The 26,868-nt window shown below is 38.6% G+C and overlaps 2 protein-coding genes across 4 annotated transcripts in view; both read right to left on the reverse strand.

The window, feature by feature from the left end:
* LOC124154354 overlaps positions 1-12,766 on the reverse strand; it is a 27,172-nt gene extending 14,406 nt beyond the window's left edge. The window contains exons 1-3 of one of the 3 annotated variants that reach the window (XM_046528034.1): positions 12,621-12,766; positions 6,100-6,194; positions 2,306-2,421 (exon numbers count right to left, since the gene is read on the reverse strand). In XM_046528034.1, the coding sequence (XP_046383990.1) occupies positions 2,306-2,421; positions 6,100-6,194; positions 12,621-12,672 (263 nt within the window). In that variant the 5' untranslated portion in view covers positions 12,673-12,766. Of the gene's footprint in view, positions 1-2,305; positions 2,422-6,099; positions 6,195-9,345; positions 9,534-12,620 lie in introns of those variants that run through there. The other 2 variants (XM_046528033.1, XM_046528032.1) reach the window with 2 other exon arrangements.
* A 3,885-nt stretch (positions 12,767-16,651) lies between these two features.
* On the reverse strand, positions 16,652-25,004 carry LOC124154355. Its single transcript, XM_046528036.1, has 6 exons — positions 24,751-25,004; positions 22,780-22,874; positions 19,113-19,228; positions 17,707-17,858; positions 17,453-17,603; positions 16,652-17,044 (listed from the first exon to the last, which is right to left on the reverse strand). The coding sequence occupies exons 1-6, from the start codon at positions 24,800-24,802 to the stop codon at positions 16,918-16,920; spliced, it is 693 nt and encodes a 230-aa protein (XP_046383992.1). The 5' UTR covers positions 24,803-25,004; the 3' UTR covers positions 16,652-16,917.
* Positions 25,005-26,868: the final 1,864 nt, after the last annotated feature.

Genomic DNA, 26,868 nt, shown 5'->3' on the forward strand with positions numbered 1-26,868 from the left:
GAGGAAGGACAGAATCGTTACAAGAGGATAAGGAACGAAATATGTCGTAAAGCGCGGAAGGCTAGATAAACGTGGATGAAAAGCATTTGCGAAGACGTGCAAAACAATCTTAAACATGGGAAAGTAGAGGCCGCATATAGGATAGTGAGGAACCACTTTAAGGAAAGGGGCGTAAGATGTAATACCCTAAGGGACACAATCGGAGAACTATTGATTGAAAACGAAGAAAAAGAGAAGAGATGGAAGGAATATCTGGAAGATTTGTACAAAGGAAGTCACCTCAGAACGAATGCTATCGAAAACGAGAGGGAAGTGGATACCGATGACATGGTAGCCCCAATTTTAAGATCGGAATTTGATGCGGCTGTAAGAGACCTCAGGATAAATAAAGCGTCTGGCATTGATGACATTCCTGCAGAGCTAATTAAATATTCAGGAGAGAAGACGTTGAACCAGCTATACAAAAAAAAGCATTAGTGAAATGTATACGACAGGTGAGATACCAAAGGATTTCGAGAGGAACATTATAATCCCTATTCCTAAGAAGAAAAGAGCGGAGAAGTGCGAAGATTTTAGGACCATAAGCCTTACTACACATGCGTCGAAGATACTGACAAGGATCATCTATAGAAGAATAGAACGAAGAGCAGAAGAGTTCTTGGATGAGGACCAATTTGGATTCAGAAAAAACAAAGGCATAAGGGAACCAATATTGGCCCTAAGACTGCTCATAGAGAAGAGAGTGGAAATGAACAAGCCAATATTCGTTGCGTTTGTGGACTTAGAGAAAGCATTTGACAACGTGGATTGGAGCACGATGCCTGGAATCCTAAAAGAAAATGGGGTTCTTTATAATGACAGAAGAATCATCTACAGTTTATACAAAACCAAGTAGCCGTGATAAAATCAGGGCCCAGCTGTGAAGAAGCAAGAATTAAGAAAGGGGTGTGACAAGGCTGTACATTGTCACCCGTAATTTTCAACGTTTACATTGAGAAAGCTATTAATGAAATCAAAGAAAAGGAATTGGGAGTGAATATCCATGGAGAAAAAATTAGCATGCTAAGATTTTCCGATGACATAGCCGTTATAGCAGAAACAGAGAAGGATTTGAAAAATATTCTGGTTAATATGGGTAGGGTAATGAGTAGATATCAACTGAAAATAAGCACGAAGAAAAATAAGATCTTATTATGCAGCAGAAGAGAAGAAGTCAAGACCAACATTAAGATAGGGAGGCAAAAACTGATAGAAGTGGATGAATTCAGTTATTTGGGAAGCAAGATAACTAGTGACGGGAGAAGCAAGAAAGAAATTATCAGCAGAATAGCCCAGGCAAAGGGAGCATTCCACCAAAAGAGAGACCTGCTTACAGCGGGAAACTTAAATATGGTAGTAAAGAAACAATTCATAAGAACCTACATCTGGAGTATGCTCCTATACGGAAGTGAGGCATGGACAATGACCGCAGCGGAGAAAGCAAGGATAGAGACCTTTCAAATGTGGTGCTACAGAAGAATGATGAAAATCAAATGGATGGACCGAGTTAGTAACGAGGAAGTCCTAAGAAGGTTAGGAGAGAAGAGAAGCCTCATGAAAACCTCAATAAGAAGACGGAACAACCTTATAGGCCACATCTTGAGACATGATGGCCTGGTGAAGACAATCGTCGAATGGCAAGTGGAAGGCAAGAATGGAAAAGGAAGACCTCGGACAAAATATATGGAACAAGTAAAGAGAGATGTGAAAGAGAAGAATTACGTAGGTGTGAAAAGATTAGCTGATAGGAGAACTGAGTGGAGAGCTGCGTCAAACCAATCCTAGGATTGTTGACCAGTGATGATGAAGATGATGATGAGGTCTATTATTGACAATTTGCAGAAAACAAATTGTTTGTACCGCGAAAATTGACGGATTTGTATTAAACAACGCAAATGTCTGCTAACTTCGAAACCTCGGGTCGAGCTCCTCAAACTCGTGTGTCTTGTTTTTTTTACAGACAGTGGTAGGCAGTGTGCCGTGAGGCTAATAGAACCAGTGGCGGCTTCCCCCTCTATAGTTTTTGGAAATATTGAAAAGATGGTTGTCTGCGATGAATGGTATTATTTAACCAGCTGAGCAAGCTTAAAGGAAAAATTATTGCTGGATACCCACCCCCCCAAAAACACTTGTGATATCACATCAAAACTCAGGCCTATTATCGCGAAGAGTTGTTGCATACCACCAATGCGTTAGGGAAAGTACGCACTCAAATAAGGGACCATTACCCACCCCTGCTTGGAGTAAATGAAATATTAATCATAACCTGCACATGTGCTTGCATGAGAGACATTTGGTATCGGGAAACATTCTTAAGGTCTCGTTCCTTTGCTCTTCCGTATTCTCCCGTCGATAGCATTCGGTAGCAGCTTTCGCCCTTACCTGAAAAAAATACAAACATCAGATGGAAGCAGTGAAGCTAATTTGCGACTTTTAGTGGAATTAGTAACGTGTCAATCTTGTTAAAAATCAAACTTATATCCATCAGATAAACATTATGAAAAGATTATGAAGAGATGTGCATGAAAATTTTGAAAGTTTTCTCAAATAACAAAGAAAATGTAAAATGAAATCACGCGCAGATTTACTATAATAGGTAGCACATTATATAGCAACGTATATTTCAAAAAATTCATTTTTCAGGTATTTCATCATTGAAATTAAGGCTAAAAATACCTTATTGCAGTAATACAAGGTCGTTTTCTGCATTATTTGACATAAGAATACGAATTTCGTATTTATCCCATAATACACAAGTAGAGTGCGTATAAATTATTGCGTGCAACATAAGAAAATGTAAAAAAGGCAATTTGGACAGGAAATATTTTTCCTTAATACATGACTACACTCCGGATGTAAAATCCACTCGCCTAACCCGACAGAGGGATTTTAAGTTTTGACCGATTGATTCAGTGTTCGATTTTTTATTGTTAATAGCAAGATTAAATCAACAAATTTATATCTTTGGCATTACATAGCAACTAAAATAAACAAGTTCACTATCATAATTTCAAGTCGATTCTTCATCATCTCACTAATTCCTAACCTTATTTACAATTATTTGGGAATTATATCCATAAAAGAATAGCTTAATGAATTAAATATGTGTATAAGAAGTTCATGTGATGATTCCTCCAAACCAGGAAGAGTAACGACTCGGCTTTTTCACTTTTCTTCCACCATGTGTAATGATGAACTCCTCTTTGTTCTCAGCCTTCTTGACAGGCTTTTCCATTGAAGTCGACGACGTTTTTTCTAATATAAGTGTTGTCGTCGACATTGCTGCACCTTCATGTTGAGAAATCTCCAGCGGGTACAGACGTTGTAAGGGACGATTGATGTAGATAATCCCCTTAGCGCTATAAATCTTGATTTTTGCAGACCTCACGGTCCCATCTTTTCCACTGTAGAGCTCCTCAATTTTCCCAAGAGGCCACTCGAACCTCTTCTTGTTGTCACATCCAACGAGTACCACATCTCCCACAGAAGTGGGTCGAATGTTAACTTTCTTCTTCTTCTGGATGAGAAGGGACAGGTACTATTTTCGAAAATGATCCTTCAGCTGGGTTTGAAGGTTCTGCATTTTTCGGTAGCTCTGTTCCAGTCCTTGGGTAAAATTTCCTTCAGGGAAACCTCCTGGCATTGTAAGACATTGCAAGTGGAGAGAGAGAGAGAGAGAGAGAGAGAGAGAGAGAGGGAGAGAGAGAGAGAGAGAGAGAGAGAGAGAGAGAGAGAGAGAGAGAGAGAGAGAGAGACACAGGATCATTTCCATCTTCGGTAATGGTTGTAAGTGGACGGTCATTGATGGTGGCAGCCACGCTTGCGATACAGGTGCGGAACTCATCAAATGACAACTTGCTCTTGCCGATCATCCTCTTCAGGAGGCCCTTGACACTCCTTATGAGTCGTTCCCAGAATCCACCCCACCATGGTGCTGCTTCACAGAATCCACAAGAATGTCGTTGGGGAGCGGGACTGGCTACTAGACCTGCTGCTGTAGGAATATCATCTTCCTTCTTGGACTTCCAGTTTCCCTTTTTGTCCTTCCTCCTTTCGTAGATTGAGAGGTAACAGGTTCACTGGAGTTGAATCCTGCTTTAGCCAGGTCGGTCTGCTGGACACTTCGTACCTCCACTCTCATAAATTCCATTAGCGCCTTGAGTTGGTTGCCTTCAATTGTGCTAAATGAGCTTCTATGCCAAGCACGAAGAATTTCTTCACTAAGGCCTGACTCCACTAGTGGGAAGATAAACGTCTCCGGATTCACTTTCCCTAACTCCAAAGCTTCCAGTGATCGCAGATGAGAACTGAGTTTGAAGTAGTATGACGAAAGGGTCATTTCTTCCTTTCCATTTGTATTCGTGATGACCAAATTCAAGAGCTCTCGAATGTAAACTTGTAGCAACAAATCTTTCCTTCCGAAACGTTATTTTAAGGCCCTTCTGACATTGGGGTAGTTTTTAGTATCGGCTGGATATCTTTCCCTAAACTCCGTAGTTTCTGTCCCCTTCTCCATAGCCTGTGATAGATACTCCACCTTATCTGAATCCGCGAGTGGCTCGTCGTCATGAATATTTCGGAAATGAGACCACCATCCAAGCCATGACTTCAACTTCCCGTCAAACTTCTGGAGCTCAATCTTGGGGAGTTTGAAGCTTCTTTTGCTAACTGATCCTGCGTTACTAATGTTGTCCATTTCCGTTAAGGTCGTTGCTGAAGGCTGGATAGGATTGATTATACTCTCACACTTCCGTTGAACTACGGTGAATCGTCTTCGTAAATTCATTACTACTTGCATTTCATCTGCCAAGGCTTCTTCGGATGCTTCTGATTCCTCTAATTCCTTAAGGATGGTGTGGCATATCTCCTCCCATTCCCTCACAACGTCGTTCATCAGGGTGAGCTCGACTTCCAAGGCAAGATGATCAGGTTCTTTATCCTTGAGGGCAAGGAGCTTCTCGATGTCGGTCATCAACCTAGTAAGCTGTATCTTCAACGCGTTCCTTCCTCTAATAAGCTTCTACATTTATTTAGCGGCAACTGCGCACTCTTGCGACCGGGATACTTAATTATACGGCGCACAATAATAATCCGTTGATATCTGGAGCCACACTGGAATGACGCTGCTGTTCACTCCATTTCAGATGGGGAATTTAACCACGGTGAATGACACTCAAAGGGGTGCGTGACCCTTATGTTTAACGTCTTCATCGTATGTATATTCTCCCACACTCTGGCTGCACACTTGAACGTTGACGATTGGCCACTTCAGGTACTTATCACGAAAAAACGCTCTGATCACTGAATCTCGATGGGACCTCCAAAAATGTAAAATCCACTCGCCTACCCGACAGAGGGATTTAAAGTTTTGACCGATTGATTCAGTGTTCCATTTTTATTGTTAATAGCAAGATTATATCAACAAATTTATATCCATGAAATTACATAGCAACGAAAATAAACAAGTTCACATTCATAATTTCAAGTTGATTCTTCACCGGATATTAGCGATCAAACTTATACATTGCCGATCTCAGCAGTTGATCAGTATATAGTAGAGATCGAGAGTTTAACGCATCACGCTTTATCAGTCGGCGAAAATTTAGAGGACGCCTCACTAAGAGGAAATTTAAGTCTTATTTATAAAAATAAACTAGACGAAGGCTACTCTAACATTACTACTGCACTGAGAATGTTAGCCTATTCTTTACGAAAGGCGCCAAGAGGACCACGGCTTAACGTCCCATCCGACGGACGGAATGTTGCGCTTGAAAAGTCTTCCGCGTATAATTCAAGCATGGATCGGGCAGTCCCTGAAAATTCTCTTTCACCGCCGGGATTTGAACCCGAGCCCACGGGGTGGGAAGCAAACACTCTAGCCACCACACCAACCCGATCTCCCTAATACTTTACATTCTTGTGGTGGGAGGAGTGAGAGAGGGGAAGTAAACGGATCCCCCTCCCCTGACAAAACTCCTACTTCCGGCCCTGAGTGTGGGAACAACCACTATGGGGACCTCTATGGGACCTCTATGGGAACAACCCATTCGGAGAACTCACATCAATCTCCATTTTGCATTTGAGGAGTTGTGGGCTCATTGTAGGTACCGGTATCGGATCAGAGATGACAATAGCTGCAAACGTAATGCAAGTACCTGTAAGGTAAAAAACAATGAAAGCAAATGGGGGCGAAAAAGAGTCTTGACAATTAGATCAAGAATGTTGCACAAAGGCAATTTTTCAATACAGAGCGGCTACAATAGAAAAGTTTTGTCAGAAGGTAGTATCCGATTTCCATATACAATAGTAAGATTTAATTTAATAGAAGATGTTACCAGCCAAATATTGAATTCATTGAACTTGCTTGTGTCGAATGCATGGTCGTTTTGCGTGAGAAGTGGGTTAAAAAGAAAAGAAATTTCAACAGAGCACTTACCTCCCATTATACTACATCGATCTTTTTGCTGATGCATGACTCGCTTATAACCACGATTGGCAAATGAAATGAAATTAAAGTCGTTACAGGGAGCGGAATCTAGAAAAGAAACGAATTTGGATTTAAACCCAGGGAGCTAAACTCAGGGTCGAAACGAAATCGGAGTCAAAACTACTTCGGGTTGAAACTAAACTAAAACTCTGGGACGAAAAGAAACGCCGACAATTTTCGCACCGGAGCGACCACGTTCTTCACCATCGAAGGGTTTTGTTTCGACCCACACACCGAGTACGAAGCATGGTTGAATGAAGTACAGGTTTGGCCTGCCGCCATTAGATGCAAGGGGCACTCACATTTTCACCACTAATAGGAGAACGGTGAGCACAAAATGGCCATTAATGTTTAAGCTCAATGTTTTAACCTCTTTACACGCATGTCAAACGTAATGGGTCGAAACTATTCCCTCTTTTCTCCCTCCACTCAACTTCTGGGATCGGAACTTAGTAATGAGCGGCGGGGTTTCGATTAATTTAGTTTCGTCCGGGGTCGATCCTAAACTCCTTGGGGATTTCAATTTCGTGCGGGAGCGAAACTAAACCTAGGCCTTGCATTTTCGTTTCCCTCCGGGTCGAAACAAAACATTTTCGTTTCGTTTCTATTGCCAACTCTGATTATAACCTACCCTAAGTACTTGAAATTTTCATCCTATAAAAAGTTGGCCGTGATCAACATTTTCCTTTACTTTGAATTTGAAAATTTTACTTCTGAGTTTATTCAAACAGAAATCATTTTATTCATGTATTTAATACGGAAGAAATAGTTTTTTTTAGAATTCGCAGGTAGGGAAAAAAAACGTTCGTTAAACTATAAGAAGGCCGGAAAAATTTGTTTGAATGTCGTTTTTTGTATCATTTATATCTAAAAGAGTTGAAATTTTTTGAGGCAAATTTAATGCTGGGAAAATTTATATGTGCCAAAAATTGAGTCCGGAGTACTTGTAAATGTGAATAGTATATTTATTTTACATGAGAAGTGAATGAAGATAAACCTTTAGAGAGAACATTTACGCACTTCTCTAATTCTCTCTTGAAGCCGATTAGGAGCTAGTGCTTTACTAATGCGTAATATTTCAAAAGTAAATACATGTTCAGTTAAACTATTCAAGTTTATTATGGGGTAGCATACTTTAGCAACTTCAATTCTCTTTAAAGTGATTTTGCTCCTTTTTGCATCAGGTTTTTTTTATTTCAATTTTGTGTTATCCGGAGTGCTTTTCTATGGCATACGTTTTTCTCAAGCATTCAAAAGCTCCACTCGTGATAGCAAACTTCACTATTTCCCTGATTAAATTACTATTTTCAGACGCTGCAAATTTGAAGTTATCGAAGGGAAACAATCAACCACCAAGAACAAATTTTCTTGCTTCACAACCTTTGCTTGGCAAATGGAAACTGTTGAGATAAATATAAAATGTATTTGCGTATCCGATTGGAATTAATTAAGATCTAGGATAATCAAATTTTAAGTTGTTTTAAACGTTGAAAGACGGAGTAAATTCTTTTCAAGTAGACCTGAAGAAACTGCATGCTTTTGCCTAAGAATAAGTTCCCAACTTCGCTAGTTAGAAATGATCTCACTTTTTCCGCAGTTGGTCTGGCTTCTTTTCCACACACTTCTAAAATAGTGACCATTTTTTCGACATAATGAGCCATCGCCCTGTAGTATAGACTTTTCGGGCCTTTTCGTTTTTTCTGTCTCAATTATACTCAAACAGACGACAAATTTCAAATATTTTTTTTTGGTGCAAATGAAGATAAAAAATGGTGCCGATAAATATTTTCTTTGGGCATTAGATGTGAGAGTGAGAGAACCCATAATCTCTTTAAATGAGTGAGTATTTTCAGTTTAGTCAGGAAAAACTAGTTAATAAATACAGTGACTTTGTCACAGAGGGTTTTTCGGGTTACAACATTGAGTCTTTGAAAAATACGCCAAAAACGAGTAAGATGGCATCAATATATACTTTATTTTAATAAATGCTAGCAGAAATTCATGTTGGGAATTAAAATTCACATGTCCTACACCAAAAATCCACGCACCCACTTTACCTTAGGGTGTTTTCCATACACCGCGGAAGGCCCCCGAAATCTCCGGGACACCCCCCAATTTCAAAATCATGGTGACGCTTTTGAATTAATTTTTTCTCACAAACATGCGGACCCTAAAAGGGAAGAGGAAGGGTGCAATTCCGATAATTTTAGGGATAATAGGTGGTGCAAGATCTGATGCTTTTCCGACGAATATAGCCTTCTTTGATAATAGGTGGTAGATTACACAGCATTACATTTGGTCCTTTACTGGCCCACGATTAGGATGGATTCTTCATAGGATTGCCACCAGATGAGCTGTTGTGCCTGAACCGACGTTTCAATGTCAAACTCTGATATCGTCCTCAGGGCGTTGAGTTGAAATATCAGCTCCGTGGGAACAAGCTCCCCCTGGTAGGAATCCCGTGAAGCATTCATCTACAAAATATTGCTGTTGCAAAGGTATACAATGGAATCAACGAATCTAAATAACATGATGTAACACTTTCCCGGCGGACAGAATAAATAAACTTTTCACGAGTCTCCGTTCGGGTAAGAAAATGCAAGATCGACGACGTTTCGTGTTCCTTGTTTTTTCGGGTTGGGTTTCTGGTAGCCTTGAGAATTGGTGACGAGACCTAACCCGTAACGTGGGAGATCTCACGCATTATTATCCGCGCGGAAACTCGAGATAAATTTATATAACCTAATTAGCAGTTGGCGAGACGAAAAACCATTGGTTTACGTGGCCACAGGAGTAATAGAAGCCGTGGTATTACTTACCGAGAATGGCTAGTAGACTCAGTTTCGTCATCCTTCCTTGTGGGTGTAGCATTGTCACAGCATGTGCACCTCAAGTGTGTCTTGCAGATAGGGGATGGATCCAAGAAAGCAGGCACAATTTATTTCTCGTTCAACGACGTTCAATACGAGTATTCAGCGATAACACTCGACTACGCCATAATTTTGGACTTGACCCAGCGGGCAGACACTATTTTATTCTCGTTCTCCGACGTTCCATGCATGTGACTGATAACAAACAACGGCTAAATGATTCAGGTCGCGGCCCTTAGGACTCGAGGAAAGCAAATTAACGCGCAATAGTTCTCAAGGATAAAAAAAGACAATTCAATCTTCTTTGATCTTCAGTCGAGTCTCGCATCGGCGCCTGTATAAAAAATTTGTTTTCGGCAAACTGTTTATACCAGATTTGGCTTTCTTATATCAAAATTGCAAGTTACAGGAACAAAAACAAAGGGAATGCTTAGCGCTCAAAGTTGGGCAACTTGATTTTACGCGCAAAAAAACGGGTACTTTATTGAGGAAAAAATATGTGCAGGAAATACTATCGAGCCGAATGTTTCTAAAAGTAATTTAAACAACGTAAAAATAAATTCCATTTCGTATGACTTTTTTTGTTGCATTGAAATCGATGGCTTCGTTTAGACGCTAGAGCTCCTCAAACTCGGGTATCCTGCTTTTTTTACAGACCGTATGTCCTATTTGAGGGCACTATTAATAATGTCACATACGTTCACTCCGCCGTGCTCTACGAGGTGAGCGCACATTTTACCACAGAAACTCAGTCATTTACGACTGAATCTGAAATCGGTAAGAAGGGATCAGTGGAAAAGTATTTCGAGTGATCGAGTGGGAAGGTAAAGAGCCCTGTAATTTTCCACGAAACTTTTATTTAACCCAACCAGTTTAGACACATAGTCATTATCAAAAGGTAACACAGTAGCATAGATGGAAATAAGGGAGAGGAACGGGGTCACGAGCCCACTAGCACCCGCCCCCCAGACGATTAAAAGATCATCATCATCATCACTGGTCAACAATCCTAGGATTGGTTTGACGCAGCTCTCCACTCAATTCTCCTATCAGCTAATATTTTCACACCCACGTATTTCTTCTCTTCTACATCCTTCTTTACTTGTTCCATATGTTTTGCTCGAGGTCTTCCTTTACCGTTCTTGCCTTCCATTTGTCCCTCGACGATTGTCTTCATCAGGCCATCATGTCTCAAGATGTGGCCTATAAGGTTGTTCCGTCTTCTTGTTAAGGTTTTTATGAGGCTTCTCTTCTCTCCTACTCTTCTTAGGACTTCCTCGTTACAAACTCGGTCGATCCATTTGATCTTCATCATTCTTCTGTAGTACCACATTTCGAAGGCCTCTATCCTTAGTTTCTCCGCCGCGGTCATTGTCCATGCCTCACTTCCGTATAGAGCATACTCCAAATAAAGGTTCTTATAAATTGTTTCTTTACTTCCATATTTAAGTTTCCCGCTGTAAGCAGGTCTCTCTTTTGGTGGAATGCTCTCTTTGCCTGAGCTATTCTGCTGATAATTTCTTTCTTGCTTCTCCCGTCACTAGTTATCTTGCTTCCCAAATAACTGAATTCATCCACCTCTATCAGGTTATGCTTCCCTATTTTAATGTTAGTCTTGATCTATTCTCTTCTGTTAAATACTAATATATTGGTTTTCTTCGTGCTTATTTTCAGTTGATATTTGCTCATTACCCTTACCATATTAACCAGAATATTTTTCAAATCCTTCTCTGTTTCTGCTATAACAACTATGTCATCAGCAAATCTTAGCATGCTAATTTTTTCTCCATGGATATTCACTCCCAATTCCTTTTCTTTGATTTCATTAATGGCTTTCTCAATGTTAACGTTGAAAATTACGGGTGACAATGCACAGCCTTTCCGCACTCCTCTCCTTATTCTTGCTTCTTCACAGCTGGGCCCTGATTTTATCACCGCTACTTGGTATTTGCATAAACTGTGGATGATTCTTCTGTCATTGTAAAGAACCCCAATTTCCTTTAGGATTCCAAGCATTTTGCTCGAATCCACGTTGTCAAATACCTTCTCTAAGTCCACGAACGCAACGAACGTTGGCTTTTTCTTTTCCATTCTCTTCTCTACGAGCAGTCTTAGGGCCAATATGGCTTCCCTTATGCCTTTGTTTTTTCTGAATCCAAATTGGTCCTCATCCAAGAACTCTTCTGCTCTTCGTTCTATTCTTCTATAGATGATCCTTGTCAGTATCTTCGACGCATGTGTAGTAAGGCTTATGGTCCTATAATCTTCGCACTTCTCCGCTCTTTTCTTCTTAGGAATAGGGATTATAATGTTCCTCTCGAAGTCCATTGGTTTCTCACCTGTCGTATACATTTCACTAATGATTTTGTATTGCTGGGTCAACGTCTGCTATAACAGCTATGTCATTGGCAAATCTTAGCATGCTAATTTTTTCCCCATGGATATTCACTCCCATGCCTTTAGAAGATAGGCTAGGTTTTTAATATAGTCCTGTTATAATAACGTTCGTTTTGTTTTGTGTAATCAGTAATAGAGTTAAATATAGAGGTTATTTGAGAATCTTTTCTTTCACTCGTAAATACCCATCTCAAGAGTTATTTCCCCAGTAAAATAAAGAAATGGCAGCGAACCGAGATGGTATGACGCGAAATTCAGAAAACCATTAAGACGGCAGAGAGCATGCCAATCAAAGTTGGAAATAATCCGAACTGATTTATCCGATTAATCGCGAGTTAATAATGAACAAATATAAGCCGTTTACAGGAAACATAGAAGATAACTGTCGTTATTATATATGGAACTTATATTTTTATATTGATAACTTTTATATTTAAATAAAAAGTGTATTTACTACAGTAATAATAATATGTTGCCTTTACTCCCAAATTTTAGTAGACAGTTTGCCTGTTAGACCCTTGTGCCCTTGTGAAAGAGATCTATGGCGAAAGTAATTACTGCAATAAAAAGCAAACGCTTAAGGAGCTTGGGCCACATATTAAAAAGAAATAACAACAATATGATAGAACAGATTTTTAATGATAGATCTGATCGTAGAAGAGAGCGAGGATGATCTTGCCTGCGTTGGAGATACCAAGTACTAAGGGTATTGAGTCTTGGAGCATAAATACAGACGACAGGCGATAGATAAGAACTGAGGCGGGTCTTTTTGGAGGCTTAAAACCAGCGTGTGCCGAAGGAGTAGTGTTAGACGTAGTATTACTTGCCGAGAATGGTTAGTAGACTCATCTTCGTCATCCTTCCTTGTGGGTTTGGCATTGTCCCAGGATACGCACGTTTGTGGTGGATAGCGACTCAATGCAAGTGAGCTGAAATAATTTGTTTCTCGCTCTACGACGATCAATGCAAGTAGCCTGTTCACCGATAACACTCGTCGACTCGATAAATTAGGTCGCGGCCCTTAAGTCTCGAGCAAAGCAAACTGGGGGCGCCACCCCAGGTCATACCATCCCCCCAAAGCATATTCCTAGTTACGCCACTGATTATATCCATCAAATAAAGATTATTGTAAGAGTACACACTCTACGTTCTTGAGTTTGTTCAGTGTTGCTTTCGATGTAAATGTAGACGATAGATGTGGGATCACATTTAGGTGTGGCTGTAATACCTTGCAATACCTTGCAGCATGGAACAACACCGAAAATACCTTGCAACATGGAACCCGGTCGCGCTAGTATTTTTATAATGATATGACGAGGTGTGCATCGTAGTTATGAAAGACTGCCCAAATAACATAGGAAAGTGGAATGAAACATGTAATTGTACGCGCAAATTTATTCGAAAAATTGGTACACCAAAGAGCTGGATATAAAGTTTAAAACTTTGAGTTTTTCAGGTATTTTATTATTGTGAGACATGTTGAAAATTGTCATTGCATTAATTTAAGATATTTATCTGTATTATTTACGGTAATGTGCGTGGAATAGCCAGCGACGGGCCTTTACGGCATCTTCCACATGTGTGCCGTCAGTCATGAAATGAAACAGAAGAGAAGCAAATGTCTTTAGCCGGATTTGTCTACCTTGCCGAAACTCCTAAGTGGTAAAAATGCCTGGTTAGCTTGAATGATTGAGCTCCGAGAAGTTATTCGGGAGGTATCGGCCGTGGTAAATAATTTCCTTGTATAGTTTAATTAATAATGGTTTAAGCATGCTGATTGATTTAATGAAAACACCTTGATTACGTCTAGAATTTAAATGTGGCCGTGACAGATTACTTATATTAAATGCGTTTTACCTCAAGAATTGTGAGATAAATGAAACGAATGTTATCATCTTAAGTAAAAAAAATCCTAAGAATGGTTTAGCACAGCGCTCCATTCTGCTCTCCTATCCGTTAGCCATTTCATAGTGATAATGGCGTATTTATTCTCTTATGCATCCTTCATTACCTGCCCTAAGTAATTCATTCGGTGTCAATCCTTGCCCTTCTTCACTGCCACCTGTCCTTAAATGATAGTTTACATCAGACCATCATGCCTCATAATTTGGCCAACTAAGTTGTCTCGTCCTCTCCTTCTTATGAGACTTATTTTTTCTCCTACTTTTCATATCATTTCCTCATTACTAACTCGGCCGACCCATTTTACCTTAATCATTCTTCGGTATCATCACATTTTGAATGCTTCCACTCTTGCCCTCTCTGCACCTGAGATCTTCCAAGCCTCGCTCCCATAGAGAAGCATGCTCCATCGTATTAAGTTTTGTAATCCTCAAATAAATGCTACTGTTGAAGTGAAATCTCACTACTTGTATGGAAATGGTGACTTGATGTGGCTCGTAAGTTCTAATAAACCTACACTTTAGCAACATAAGTATTAAATCGTCCCGGTAATGTAAGAGTTTATTTTAAAATTTACCATCCACGAATTTTATCGACGATTGAAAAACCTTTCAAGTAAGCATGCAAAATGCTTGCACTTTAAATTATCAGTCACGGCTTATCTTCTATCTATTTGTTATTTCAATAAATTCCATAAAATTAAAATATATCACGTAACGAACTGGTTTTGTCTATCCTGAATATCATTGTTATAGGTTACCGCAAGTGCAATTAAAGGGCATAGCCGAATAAGAAGGTGAAAAGTCCCTCCTCCAGGATTTTTTCCGGACTTGGGGCATAGGATTTGGGATCAAAAAAGGACTAACATCCCCACACTTCCAGCCCGCTAGAGGCACACCAGGGTCGGTTAGCTCGAAAATTCGATTTCCACTCTTTTTAAAATATCTCGGGGTAGAAAGCATATTTTTAAATGGGGTTTGCGGCATTTGAAGGCTTTCTTAAAGTAGCAGATGCATAATTTTTTAACATTTATTTAGTGGCATAAAGAGAAATAGCGTCGATGCGTACATTTCAAACGATAATTTTCATAAAATATTTTTGAGAAGGCCAGAAAGAAAAAAAATGAGTTTCGAAGGATTATTTAAATAGCTTTCGGCTAATGTAATGAAAAAAGTATATTTAGGTGGTGGAACAACGCGAAAAAAATAAAATATGCGATTTTGGCCATTTTTTGATGTTTTTTCAATGACCTCTGCCCCCATAACACACGTTTCATACTATCTTGCACATATTTAGTCCTCTCACTTGCACATATTTGGTCCTCCTGAGTATGCTTTTTTCAAATTAAAAAAATTCCAGACACCCAACCCTTCCATACCCTTCAAAACTTAGAAGGGAATTGATTGGGAAGTGTACGATATTTATTCAGCGTCCTCTAGGACCTAGTAGTCAGCTATACCAAATTGAAAAAAATCATTTAGACTACCCGACCTACGCTTAACCCTTGGGATTTTATCATAGGTTAATGTTAGGCAACTGCTGAAGTCAAAAGTACAAAATGTTCAAGTTTTTAACTTTTTTTACTGCTTGCGTACAAATAACAAAAAAAACATACGAACAATATCTGCTCAAACATGGATTTTTTGTGAATTTTCACTGAACAATTTAATCGTCTTCCTCTGAATCTTCATTGATAATGTTATAATATTTTCCTTCAAAAATATTTTAGATAAAATCTCGGCCGGTCTTGCAATTTTAACTTAGTATCGGCCATTGGTTAAATAATACATTATTGCTGCTACATGAGCGCAACACCCTACTGTTCAATTATCGTTCGCACAATCACTGCAATATCGTAATATACAGTCTGTTCCGATCCCATTTGCTATATAATCTATATAATAATTATATTTCGCCCTATTTTTATGTCTAGATGGCACTGAAACTCTCAATATCCTATCGTTCTCTTGAAAATAGGTAACGTTCAGCCTATTGTCATTATCCAGCATTTCAGCTAAATTTGATAGGATCTGCTTTAGCTGATAACTCCCATTTCATAAAAATATGTCAACGCGGGAGGGATTAGATTAAATGGAGAATTGAAAGATATTTAACAGTGAGCAGGATATACGATATTTGAAACAATAGAAAGCAGATATTTAAGGTGGTTGGGCCTCTTGAGAAGGAATATCACCGATATGACTAGTGTTGAACACCCCCTCGAGGAAGACCTAGACTGAGCTGGAGAGACCAATGGGTGGGGTAATGGGTGGGGTAAAAAGACTTTGAGCAGAGATAGAAACGACGGCAGACAGAGAAGAGGGGAGGCTGGTCGTTTTGAAGGCTAAATACCAACTTGTTTTGCATGTAGGAGTGTATGAAGTAGCGTAAAGTCCTGGTATTACTTACGCAGAATGGTTAGTAGACTCAGTTTGCTCAGATGTAAACTGTCGCATCGTCACGAGATACGCAGCATAAATTTTTTTTTTTTTTTTTTTTTGCGGATAGGGACTTGATCTAAGCAAGCAGACAATATTTTCTTCTCGTTCAACGACGTTATTATACGAGTAATCTGTTTATCGATAATACTCGACGGCACTTTGATTTAGGTCTTGACCCTAAGGTCTCGAGGTGACAAAAACTCATGCTCATCATTGATGCTGTCCAAAGGCTTCACATAACACTTTGAACCCAGATCCTTTTCATTTCCATCCAAGCGCTCTACACATCTAGGCTACCTCGCTCCGATGATATTTTAAAGGTGATGGCTATAAGTAATGGTGAATGAAAATGCTTACAACTTAAGATACATTACTTCCAAAGCCAGCCAAGAAAGGTGCAACCTTTTTATATATTTTTAATTTTTTAATCTATCATTTCGAAGGATATGTTATTGTACATGTTATTCAGCTTCTGTACGTGTTCAAGGTACTAAAACTTAAAAATAGACCAATAATTACATAGTATCTCATTTATTTGTTTTTAAATTTACAGAGCTGCAATGAATAGAGTTTTTCTTAGGAAAAAATATTTTTCATCACAGATTAGAATATTGCATATGTCGCCAAATCTGCAAAAAAATTAAAATATTCTACTGCTTTGATGATGCGTGTTAGTACCATTCAGTAAGTTCCCAATTAGTAAGGTAGAAATACAGGTGGGTACGGATGTATCACTTCATCGGGTCGTATAATTTTCGGAAAATGTCTTATACTTTCTTCTTCAAAAATATTTGGCACACGAATCCAAGCCGCTTATTCGGGACTTCATCCTCGACACACGAGTCTTGACTTTCGGTGAACACGATTCTCCCTCTCCCTCTGAACATTGGAAAAATTCAGCTACATTCCTAAAAAAATAATTTGGGATAAATAAATAACTCTGTGCATGTATCAATAAAATACATAAATAATAAACATAAATTTATATGAGTTAAAAAAATAAAAAATATTTATAAAAAATATTTTTTTTATTCGGGGATGTTCAGGAAATGATTATTAAGGCATGAGGACAACAATGAGAATAAGTGAGCTTGTATTGCGATAGAAGCTAATCAGATCAAGTATCTTGAATTGAAATAAAGCAATAGAAAAGGAACCATTACATATTAGTCGTATTAAATACTTTTTCTTCTCTAGAAAATACTTGACTATCTTCATCATGAATTTTTACCGTATTAAATGGTGAACTGATGCTACCGACCGCGTCATTTTTAGAACGGGGAAAGTTATACTGAGTTTCCTGTTTTTTCACTTACTGGCACACGTATTCCTTGGTGAAAGGATCAGTTTCTTCTTCTTCCGAGTCACACAAAGCCACAGTATCCAGATCGTCCATGAATGACACGCTGGTTTTACATTTTTTCCACATTCTCCTAAAGCATTCCTTGTCCTCTTCGTCTTCTTGTACTGAGTTTTAAACAAGAGAAAAAAGGTAAAGTGGTCAGGATTCATAATACATTTCTCGATATCTTCTTATCAATGAAAACAATGGAAGTGGATAAAATATTACCATTCATCATATCACCATCATTTTCACATAGTGTGATCAAAGCGGTTTCCAACATCTCTGCTATGAGAGGAACCATTTCTGTTGATTTATTTGAGATGTTCCGTAAAGATTCGGCGCCGTTCCTCATGCATTGAGTGAGCAAATCTTGCTTTCTGTGAAGATAGAGGAAATGTCAAAGGCATGACTCCGCTACAACAAAAATGAAAATACTTATAAAAGTTACAGTCAGTGGTATACCCGATTGTAATCACCGGATTATTAATGAGTAATGATTAAAATAGATTAAATTCATGGCTATTAAAATAGATGTATTACTTACCACGGAATTTATAGCTCATTTGTTGGCAAAAAGGACAATATTGGTATTTACGTGGTAAGGTTGCCAAAAATCATTCACTTTCTTTTTTTATGTATGATCTACACGATAGCATTCCCTTTCATAGACAAAATTAAGGAGCAAAAGTTGATAACATTGACATAAAAATTGCGATAAGTTTATAGAAAAACTAAATTAGTTTAATTTTTCTGTCGTTGGTTATTGGTATGTTTAATTTTTTCATTATGATTTATTCCCGAAAAGGATTATATTGTTTTGATCTATTTTAAGTTCATATCACGTTAATATCCTATGGAATCGTATGAGCATATTAATGATGCTAATAACTGATAAAGGTAATTAAATTATACATAGATATCGTTATGGAGGGTAGGTACTCCAACTGGCAAAGTATAATCAAACAGTGGCATAGCAAGCTAAAGGAAGAGTAACGAAAAATGTTTTTTTATGTTATAAATTAGAAAAAATGCAATATTTTGGTGTATTAATAGCCTGTGACTGCTGCAACTTAATGTGAGCTTGATTAGTGTGATAATTTAACTTGTACAAGACCGAGAAATTTTTTGAGAACAATAATAATAATAATTTATTATTATATTTGTTTTCAATTTTTTATAAAGCATTTTTATTTAGTATTTAGGCTATCATAGTATTTTTATTTATTATATTTTAAATATTTTATTCATTAAATTTTACTGATTTTATTGTTTTTCATTCTCGGATTTCTTTAAAGACAAAACTTCTTGGAACCAGTGGCGGATTACAGGGATGGTTATATGTACCTTTTTTTTTAATTATATTTGATTCCCGAAAAGGAAAATGCAGTTTTGTTTATGCACTTTAAGTTCCTCTCACGATGGAATCAAATAAGCATGTTAATAATAGCAACAATTGATAAAGATACTACTGTCTGTAAAAAAAGCAAGACACCCGAGTTTGAGGAGTCTGTATTGTCCAAACGAGGCAATCAATTTCAATGCAACAAAAAGTGAAACGTCGAGTAAGAAAATGTTACCTACGCAGCAATTCCCGAAAACAACCACCAACATTGATAAAAAATTATCATTACCTGCACAAGTGCTTGCAAGGGAGACATTTGGTATCGGGAAACATGCTCAAGGTCTCGTTCCTTTGTTCTTCCGTGTACTCCCGACGAATGCATTCGTAAACGGCTTCCCCCCTCACCTGAAAAAATACAAACATCAGATGGAAGCACTGAAGCTAACTTGCGACTTTAAGTGAAATTAATAACGTGTCAATCTTGTTACATATTATGCTTATATCCATCAGATAAATATCGTGAAAAGAATATAGTCTGAGGTTTCAGGCGAGATGGAGTGGAAACGTGACATAATGAAAATGAAAAAGCAGGAGCAATTTCCACAAATTACATTTATTAAAACGACCGGTTTCGCTTTTCAGCATCATCAGGTCTATGATGCTGAAAAGCGAAACCTGTCGTTTTAATAAATGTAAAATTGTGGAAATTGCTCCTGCTTTTTCATTTTCATCGTGAAAAGATTTTGAAGAGATGTGTATGAAAATGTTGAAAGTTTGCCCAAATAACAAAAAAATATCAAATGAAAATTCGCGCGCAAGTTTATATGAAATATATCATGGAGTAACGTTTAGTTAAAATATTTGATTCTTTTACGTATTTTATCATTGAAATTCAGGTTAAAAATAAGTTATTGCAGCTATACAAGGCCGTTTTCTGCATTATTCGACATAAGAATGTGCAAATGTCCTATTTATCCCATAAATACTGGACGAGTTCCTAGAAAGTATTGCCAAAAACATAATACAATATAATAAAATACATTTTGGACGCGAAATATTTATTCTTAATATTTGACTGCACTCCGAATATCAGTGATCAAACTTCTAAATTGCCGATCTCAACAGTTGAAGAGTTTATATTTGAGTTGAGAGTTTCAAGCACCACGCTTTATCAGTCGACGAAAATTTAAGGTCGTCACATCAAGAGATATTTTGTCTTATTTATGAAAATTAAGTAGAGAAAGGCTACTCTATTATTACTACTGCACTGAGAATATTTATAATGCTGCCAGTTACAGTGTCATCTGGAGGACTAAGTTTTAGAAAACTCAAAATCATCAAAAACTACACGAGGAGTACAGTGGGATAATAGTGAATATCTAATTTAAGGACAATAATAGGTAACTGAACGTAAGCAAGCATTCTTTGTCAACTTGACGACATCATCAGTACAAGCAGCTAAACATGCTCAAAGAATTCAAGTTTGAGGCAAAATACATAGAAAATATTTGCGTAGTTGCAATTGAGTCACAATACAGACACATTATTTGAATTAGTCATGTTTAAGTGTATTGTATTGCGTTACTAAAAGCACTATTCTGTGTAAGTGTAATTCATGTAGTACTACGTATCAGTGTATTGTAGAAGACTAGAGAGAGTGAAGTGGGTGGGTTGAGTGAGGGATGAGGAGGTGCTGGAAAGAGTTCTGCATCTACATCTACACAATACCCCGCAAGCTGCCTAAAAGGCGTGTGGCAGGGGGTGTTAGGACACCAGCCGTTTACAGCTAAAAAATGAAGTGCTCTAACGTAGTTGGGACTAGCGTTTATTAGAGTCCTTAATGGTTCGGGGGAAAAACAAATTCCCATGCATATTTGCTCGGCAAAACATCTCTCTTAATTTATCGCTTCTGTCGAACCTGGAAATATAATGGGGCTCTAATATTATGTTCTCCGTGTCGCTCTTGAAAATATCCATTCTTAATTGTTCAAGCAATCTAAGCCTAGCGCGCAGCCTCCGAGTCGCCAGCGGCTCCCAGCCTAATTCGCATACCATCTGGGTAACACTGTCTTAACACCGGTAGCAGTTTTTGACGATACGCGCAGCCTTCCTTTGTACATATTTTATTCAGCTCGCGGATTAAATCTTTCTGCACCGGATCACATACGCTCGCGGCATATTCAAGGTGCGGTCGGACGAGTGCGAAATAGCACCTTTCTTTTATATGATCTTAGGTTTTCCCGGCGTATCAGTTGCAGAAAAGTTTCTCGGGTTTTCCACCGGTTGACATGGGAGACATGGACGACATCAGCCGGTGGAAAACCCGAGAAAATTTTCTGCAATCTTTCTTTTACTTTCTTATCCGAAAATCTTTCCACAATACGCTTGACGAATCCTAATTTCTTCAGGGCTATGCCGCAAATATTCTTTATTTGTGTTCCCCACGTGAGGTTCGAGTTGGGAAGGAAATAAATATTATTGAGAACTGTATAGAAGAGAAAGGGGAATCGGATCGGGCATATTTTAGGAGGGAAGGGGATTTTAAGTACAGCAGACGAGGGAACAGTGGAAGGAGCAGGGGCGCAGCAAGGAATTAGGGCTGGGGGGTTTAGGCACAACTAATACTGGGGTGTCTGGGGGTGTGGAATACTCGCCAGGGAAAACGGGAGGTGCGGTGGTACTAGTTTAGAAAATTTTCAAGATAAATGGTTCAAAATGGTGAGTTTCACGGCTTTCGGAGGGATTTTATTTACATTTACACTATTCTGTAAGTAACATTAATCCAATTAAGTAAAATGGATTTAACTTTTAAAACATTCTGAGCTCCCCCCTCGCTGCACCACTGGGAAGGAGAATGAGAAGAGTAAGAAGAAGGCTAAAGATGACGGACGAATTGAGGTTAGAAAGGATCTGGTTCTGGGTCTGGAGAAGGAAATCAAAGAGGGAGCCTTGTACAGAAGGATGAGACGACCTTGGTGTTTGTGACCTGGCAGTGAAAGGCAGAAAACCAGTTGATGAAGTGCATAAGTGTTATGAATAAGTGTCCGCTTCCACTTAGATTAATTTTCTGAATATCGTGCACCTATTCTCTATTTATTTTTTCAGTGGTTCTCTTTTATTGATCTGTAATGAAATGATATTTTGTAATCAAAGTAGACCGGGAAATAAAATGTGATTCTTAAACATGGAGGACACAGCTATCTCTACTCGAATAAAATCATTTTAATCCTTCCAATGAATCATGTTTTATGAAAAATGAATTAATCATGTATACTATGAATGTTTTAGTATTGTTAAGTTTTTAAAATAATTATATGGTTCCTCTAAATAGGGCTAAAATTATGAAAATCCGATGACGAGATACACTCGTCATTGCGCGGTTTGGCGTCGAAAGTTCATGACGAGCTAGACTCGTCATTACAGTGCAAGGGGTTAATAAATAAAACTTATTAATAGCATGCATGCGGTGTGTGATTTCAACCACTGTATCTCTGAAAATAGTTTACGGAGGTATTGCATTAATTGGTGGTATGGAATGTTATTTGGAGGAGGCGACCGACCGCTTAGGTCATTTGCGCCATGAGGGAAGGGGTAGGTAAGGAAGGGTGGAGAGAAATCCGGCGTCGGCATCAGCCTATTGTTAACGAAAGGCGCCAATGGGACCACGGCTCAACGTCCCATCCGACGGACGGAGTGTTGATCTTGAAATGTCTTCCACGTAGAATTCAAGCAGAGATCGGTCAGTGTCTGAAAATTCTCTGCCACCGTCGGGATTTGAACCCGATCACGCCGGGTGGGAAGCCACCACTCTAGCCACCACAACAACCCGATCCCCCTAATATATTTCATTATTGTGGTGGGAGGAGTGAGGGAGGGGGAGTATATGGATCTTCCTCCCCTGATAAAACTCCTAGTTCCGGCCCTGAGCGTGGGATCAACCCATTCGGAGAACTCACATCAGCCTCTGTTCTGCATTTGATGGATTGCGGGCTCATTGTAGGTTCCGGTATCGGATCAGAGATGACAATCGCTGCGAACGTAATGCAAGCACCTGTAAAGTAGAAAACCATGAAAGCCAATTCAATTCACTCCCTGGTCTCTGGTCTTATTTGGATACCGCAGTGCTATAAAACGACCCTTTTCGGCAGTCCTTCAAATAGGTATGGGGTGGGGGAGTGGAGGCCATGGGACACAGCTGACGGCTCGTGCCTAGAAAGTTTGTTTGTCAACACTGGAAGCACGTTTCCCTACGTTTAGTGCACGATTTAAGTCCATTTTCCTTAGTAGAAAATGGAATGTACTCAAAGAAAGAAGTCTTTCACTATACCTCTTGCAGCGCCCCGCGATTCTATAATAAGAGTAATTCTCATCAATTTTTGTTAATTTTATTTTCCGGTGACTATTTTCTATTACTCTAATAACGATCATCCAGATATGAAATTTAATTTGGCCATGTTGCATCGACATGCTTGCCGCGTCGTCGTACTCTCCGCCGCCGGCGCGCCGCGGCAGCCAGAACCCGAGTCGACGGCACGGAAAAAACGATGTAACATTCGGGGTTGCCAATTGGTGCAAGGTTTTACTTTAGATTCACAATATAGAAACTTCAAAGAACAACATGATATAAACTACTTAGTGTAAGTCGATGATAGTATCTACTTTTTCTCTACGTTTATGTAAAAAAATGGGCTGAAAACAGGCTCCGCCATTTTGTTATAAATCTATGGTTATTGATGAAACAAAATCTTTAAAAACCCTTCAAATAGAAGAAAAAGATTTGAAAATTAAGATGGTGAAACATTTTTTTCGATAAAACTATTCATAAAATCACTGCACGAGGATAGAGTTGGCAATTTTCAGAAAAAATCGAGGGTGGTCGTTTTTCGCTAAATTTGTTCAACTTTGACCTCACATATATTGCTAACGTGAAAACACAGGAAAAAAATAATCTGGAAAGCAATGCACAATTTAGTTGAGAATATATTTGCGACGTTTCATCTTCCTAGCTGAAAAAAATCGTTTTTGAGGGTTTGGTCAGCTTTTTTCGATTCTAGCCCACTGTGCGACGTTTCAATGTCTCTCTCATCGTCCTCAGGGCATGGAGTTGAAACGTCAGCTCTGGGGGAATAGCTCCCGTGAAGCATTCATCTACACAATATTGGTTTGGCAAAGGTATTCTAGGGAATCAATGAATCTAAATAGCATGATGTATCACTTTCCCGGCGGACAGAATAGATGAACTTTTATCGAGTTTCCGTTCGGGTAAGAAAATACAAGATTGGCAACGTTTCAAGTTCCTTGTTTTCTTCGGGTTGGGTTTCCGGGTAGCCTTGAGAATTGGTGACGAGACGGAACCCGAAACGTGGGTGATCTCACATTTTATTGCCCGCGCGGAAACTCGAGATGATTTTATTTAACCTAATTAGCAGTTCTACGGTGCGGAATCGTGGACACTGAGGAAAGAAGACGAGAGAAGATTGGAGGCATTCGAGATGTGGGTATGGAGAAGAATGGAGAGGGTGAAATGGACGGAGAGGAAAAGGAATGACGAAGTGCTGGATATGGTTGGCGAGGAGAGACAGCTTTTAGATGAGATACGGAGGAGACAGAAGGTATGGATGGAGTTAGTGCTTAGCGGTGAGGGGATGTTGAAAATGGTGTTAGAGGGTAGAATGTTAGGGAAACGAGGGAGGGGAAGGAAAAGAATAGGATTTTTAGATAGATTGAAAGAGAGTAGGCCTTACTGTGAGTTAAAGAAGGCAGTGCTGGAAGGAAAGGGAGGCTCCCAGATCACTTCTTGCGTACTCCATGGAAACCTACCTTAATCGGTAGAATACTATAATAATAATTAGCAGTTGGCGAGACGAAAAACCTTTTTTTTTGGTTTACGTGGCCACAGGAGTAATAGATGACGTGGTATAACTTACCAAGAATGGCTAGTAGACTCAGTTTCGTCATCCTTCCTTGTGGGTGTAGCATTGTCACAGAATGTGCACCTCAAATGTGTCTTGCAGATAGGGGATAGATCCAATTAAGCAGGCGCAATTTCCTTCTCGTCCAACGACGTTCAATACGAGTAATCTGTTCAGCGATAACACTCAACTACGCTATGATTTAGGTCTTGACCCAGTGAGCATACACTATTTTCTTCTCGTTATCCGACGTTCTATGCAAATAGTCTATCTACCGATATCAAACGACGGCTCAATGATACAGGTCGCGACCCATAGGATTCCAGCGAAGCAAACTAACGCGCAATAGTTCGTAAGGATAAAAAAAGATAATTTAATCTTCTTTGATCTTCAGCCGGGTCTCGCATCGGGTTACATCGGTGCCAAGGTCGTATTTGAGGGCACTTTTAGCCCTTAATTGGTCGCGAAAGTACATATTGACCAGACTGGATTTTCTGAGATGATTTTTACATAAAATAAAGCCCAAAATCCACTAACTCTTGTTTTACTTTGTGCTATTCCATTATAAGTTTTTCCTGGATATACACAATTACGTATACCACTTATTTTTTATCAGAGCCCGGATATCAATGAATTATCATCATCTTCAGGCGCTAATTAAAAAGCGCTTGAAGATGATGATAATTCATTGTAACCCGGGTCGCGCTCTGATAAAAAATAAGTGGTATAAGTAATTGTGTGTATCCAGAAAAACTTAAAATAACGCTGTTAGAATTTTTATTTTTTCTCTAGTCTATTATTTCTCGTACCGCTGAGTAAAGTTGGATTTTCAAATTATTCCGCTGTTTCGTTGCCACCGATGTTTTGACCCGACGCGACAGTGTGCGTATCAGATTTACTCCGCCTTTGACTGGACGCTTTATTCTTCTAGTTTACATCGATTGAATTTAAGTTTAATTTATGATTTCTTAAAATGTTGTTACGCTCAATACGTTTCCCAATTTTTATAAAATCCATGCTTCATAAATATTGATATTGCTTTCCATGCACCGGCCGTAATGTATGAATTTTTACTGTGTTTTAACTGCAAATTTAGCAATAAAATGCACATACATTTTATTGTAGAATTATTCTAACACTACTATATAATGCAAAGTTAGTAATTATAGTAGTGTTAAAATAACAACAATATATTGGTAATATTTTTTTAATCGCAGAGTCTTAAGAGATTGGCATGATTTCTAATACATTCCTGTCATCATTACGTTCGATTTGTTTTGTGTAATCAAAAATAGAGTTAAATGGAGAGGGCATTTGAAAATTTTTCTTTCGCTCGTAAATACCCGTGTCAAAAGTTATTTTCCTCGTAAAATAAAAAAGATGGCAGCGAACAGAGATGGTATGACGCGAAAGTTAGAAAACCATTAAGGTGATAGAGAGCATGCCATGCAAATATGGAAATAATCCGAACTGATATATCCGATTAATCGCGGGTAAATAATGAAAAATATAAGCTGTCTACAGAAAACATAAAATATAAGTAACTTATATATGTAACTTATTTATATTTTACGTTAAGAACTTTTATATTAAAATAAAAAGTAGATTTACAACAGTAATTGACATATATTGCTCTTACTCCCAAATTTTAAAGACCCTTCGCTTGTGCCCCACCACCCACAAAAAAATCATGAATCCGCCCGTGTATCGTTAATTAGTGCCTTGGAGTGTAGGTCTTTGAGAAATAAATATGAAGTTTTTGGCCAAATTTTCGGTAGATTTAATACGTTTTTTTTAACAAATCATATTCATTGAAAAAAACAAGCCCCGATGAAGGTAGGTATAAAAATGTACCGAAATGTGGCAAAAAGTTTTGCAATAAATTCTTATATGCCTACACTCTTAGACACTAATCAGCGTTAAAAATCGAGGTCAAGAAAAAATGACAAAAAAATTAGTGTATTATCTTTGAGTAAAGATTGGTAGATGGCAGGTGACGTCACTACTTTGTTCCCAACATACCTCGAGCGTCTAAATGATAACGTCGTATAGAGTCACGTGACTTGCTCACGATTAGAGAATCGTGAACTATTTCTGTGAATTAGGAAATCAAGAAAAATCATTCAATAGAAG

Source organism: Ischnura elegans, chromosome 2 (assembly GCF_921293095.1).
Source record: "Ischnura elegans chromosome 2, ioIscEleg1.1, whole genome shotgun sequence".
NCBI lineage: Eukaryota > Metazoa > Arthropoda > Insecta > Odonata > Coenagrionidae > Ischnura > Ischnura elegans.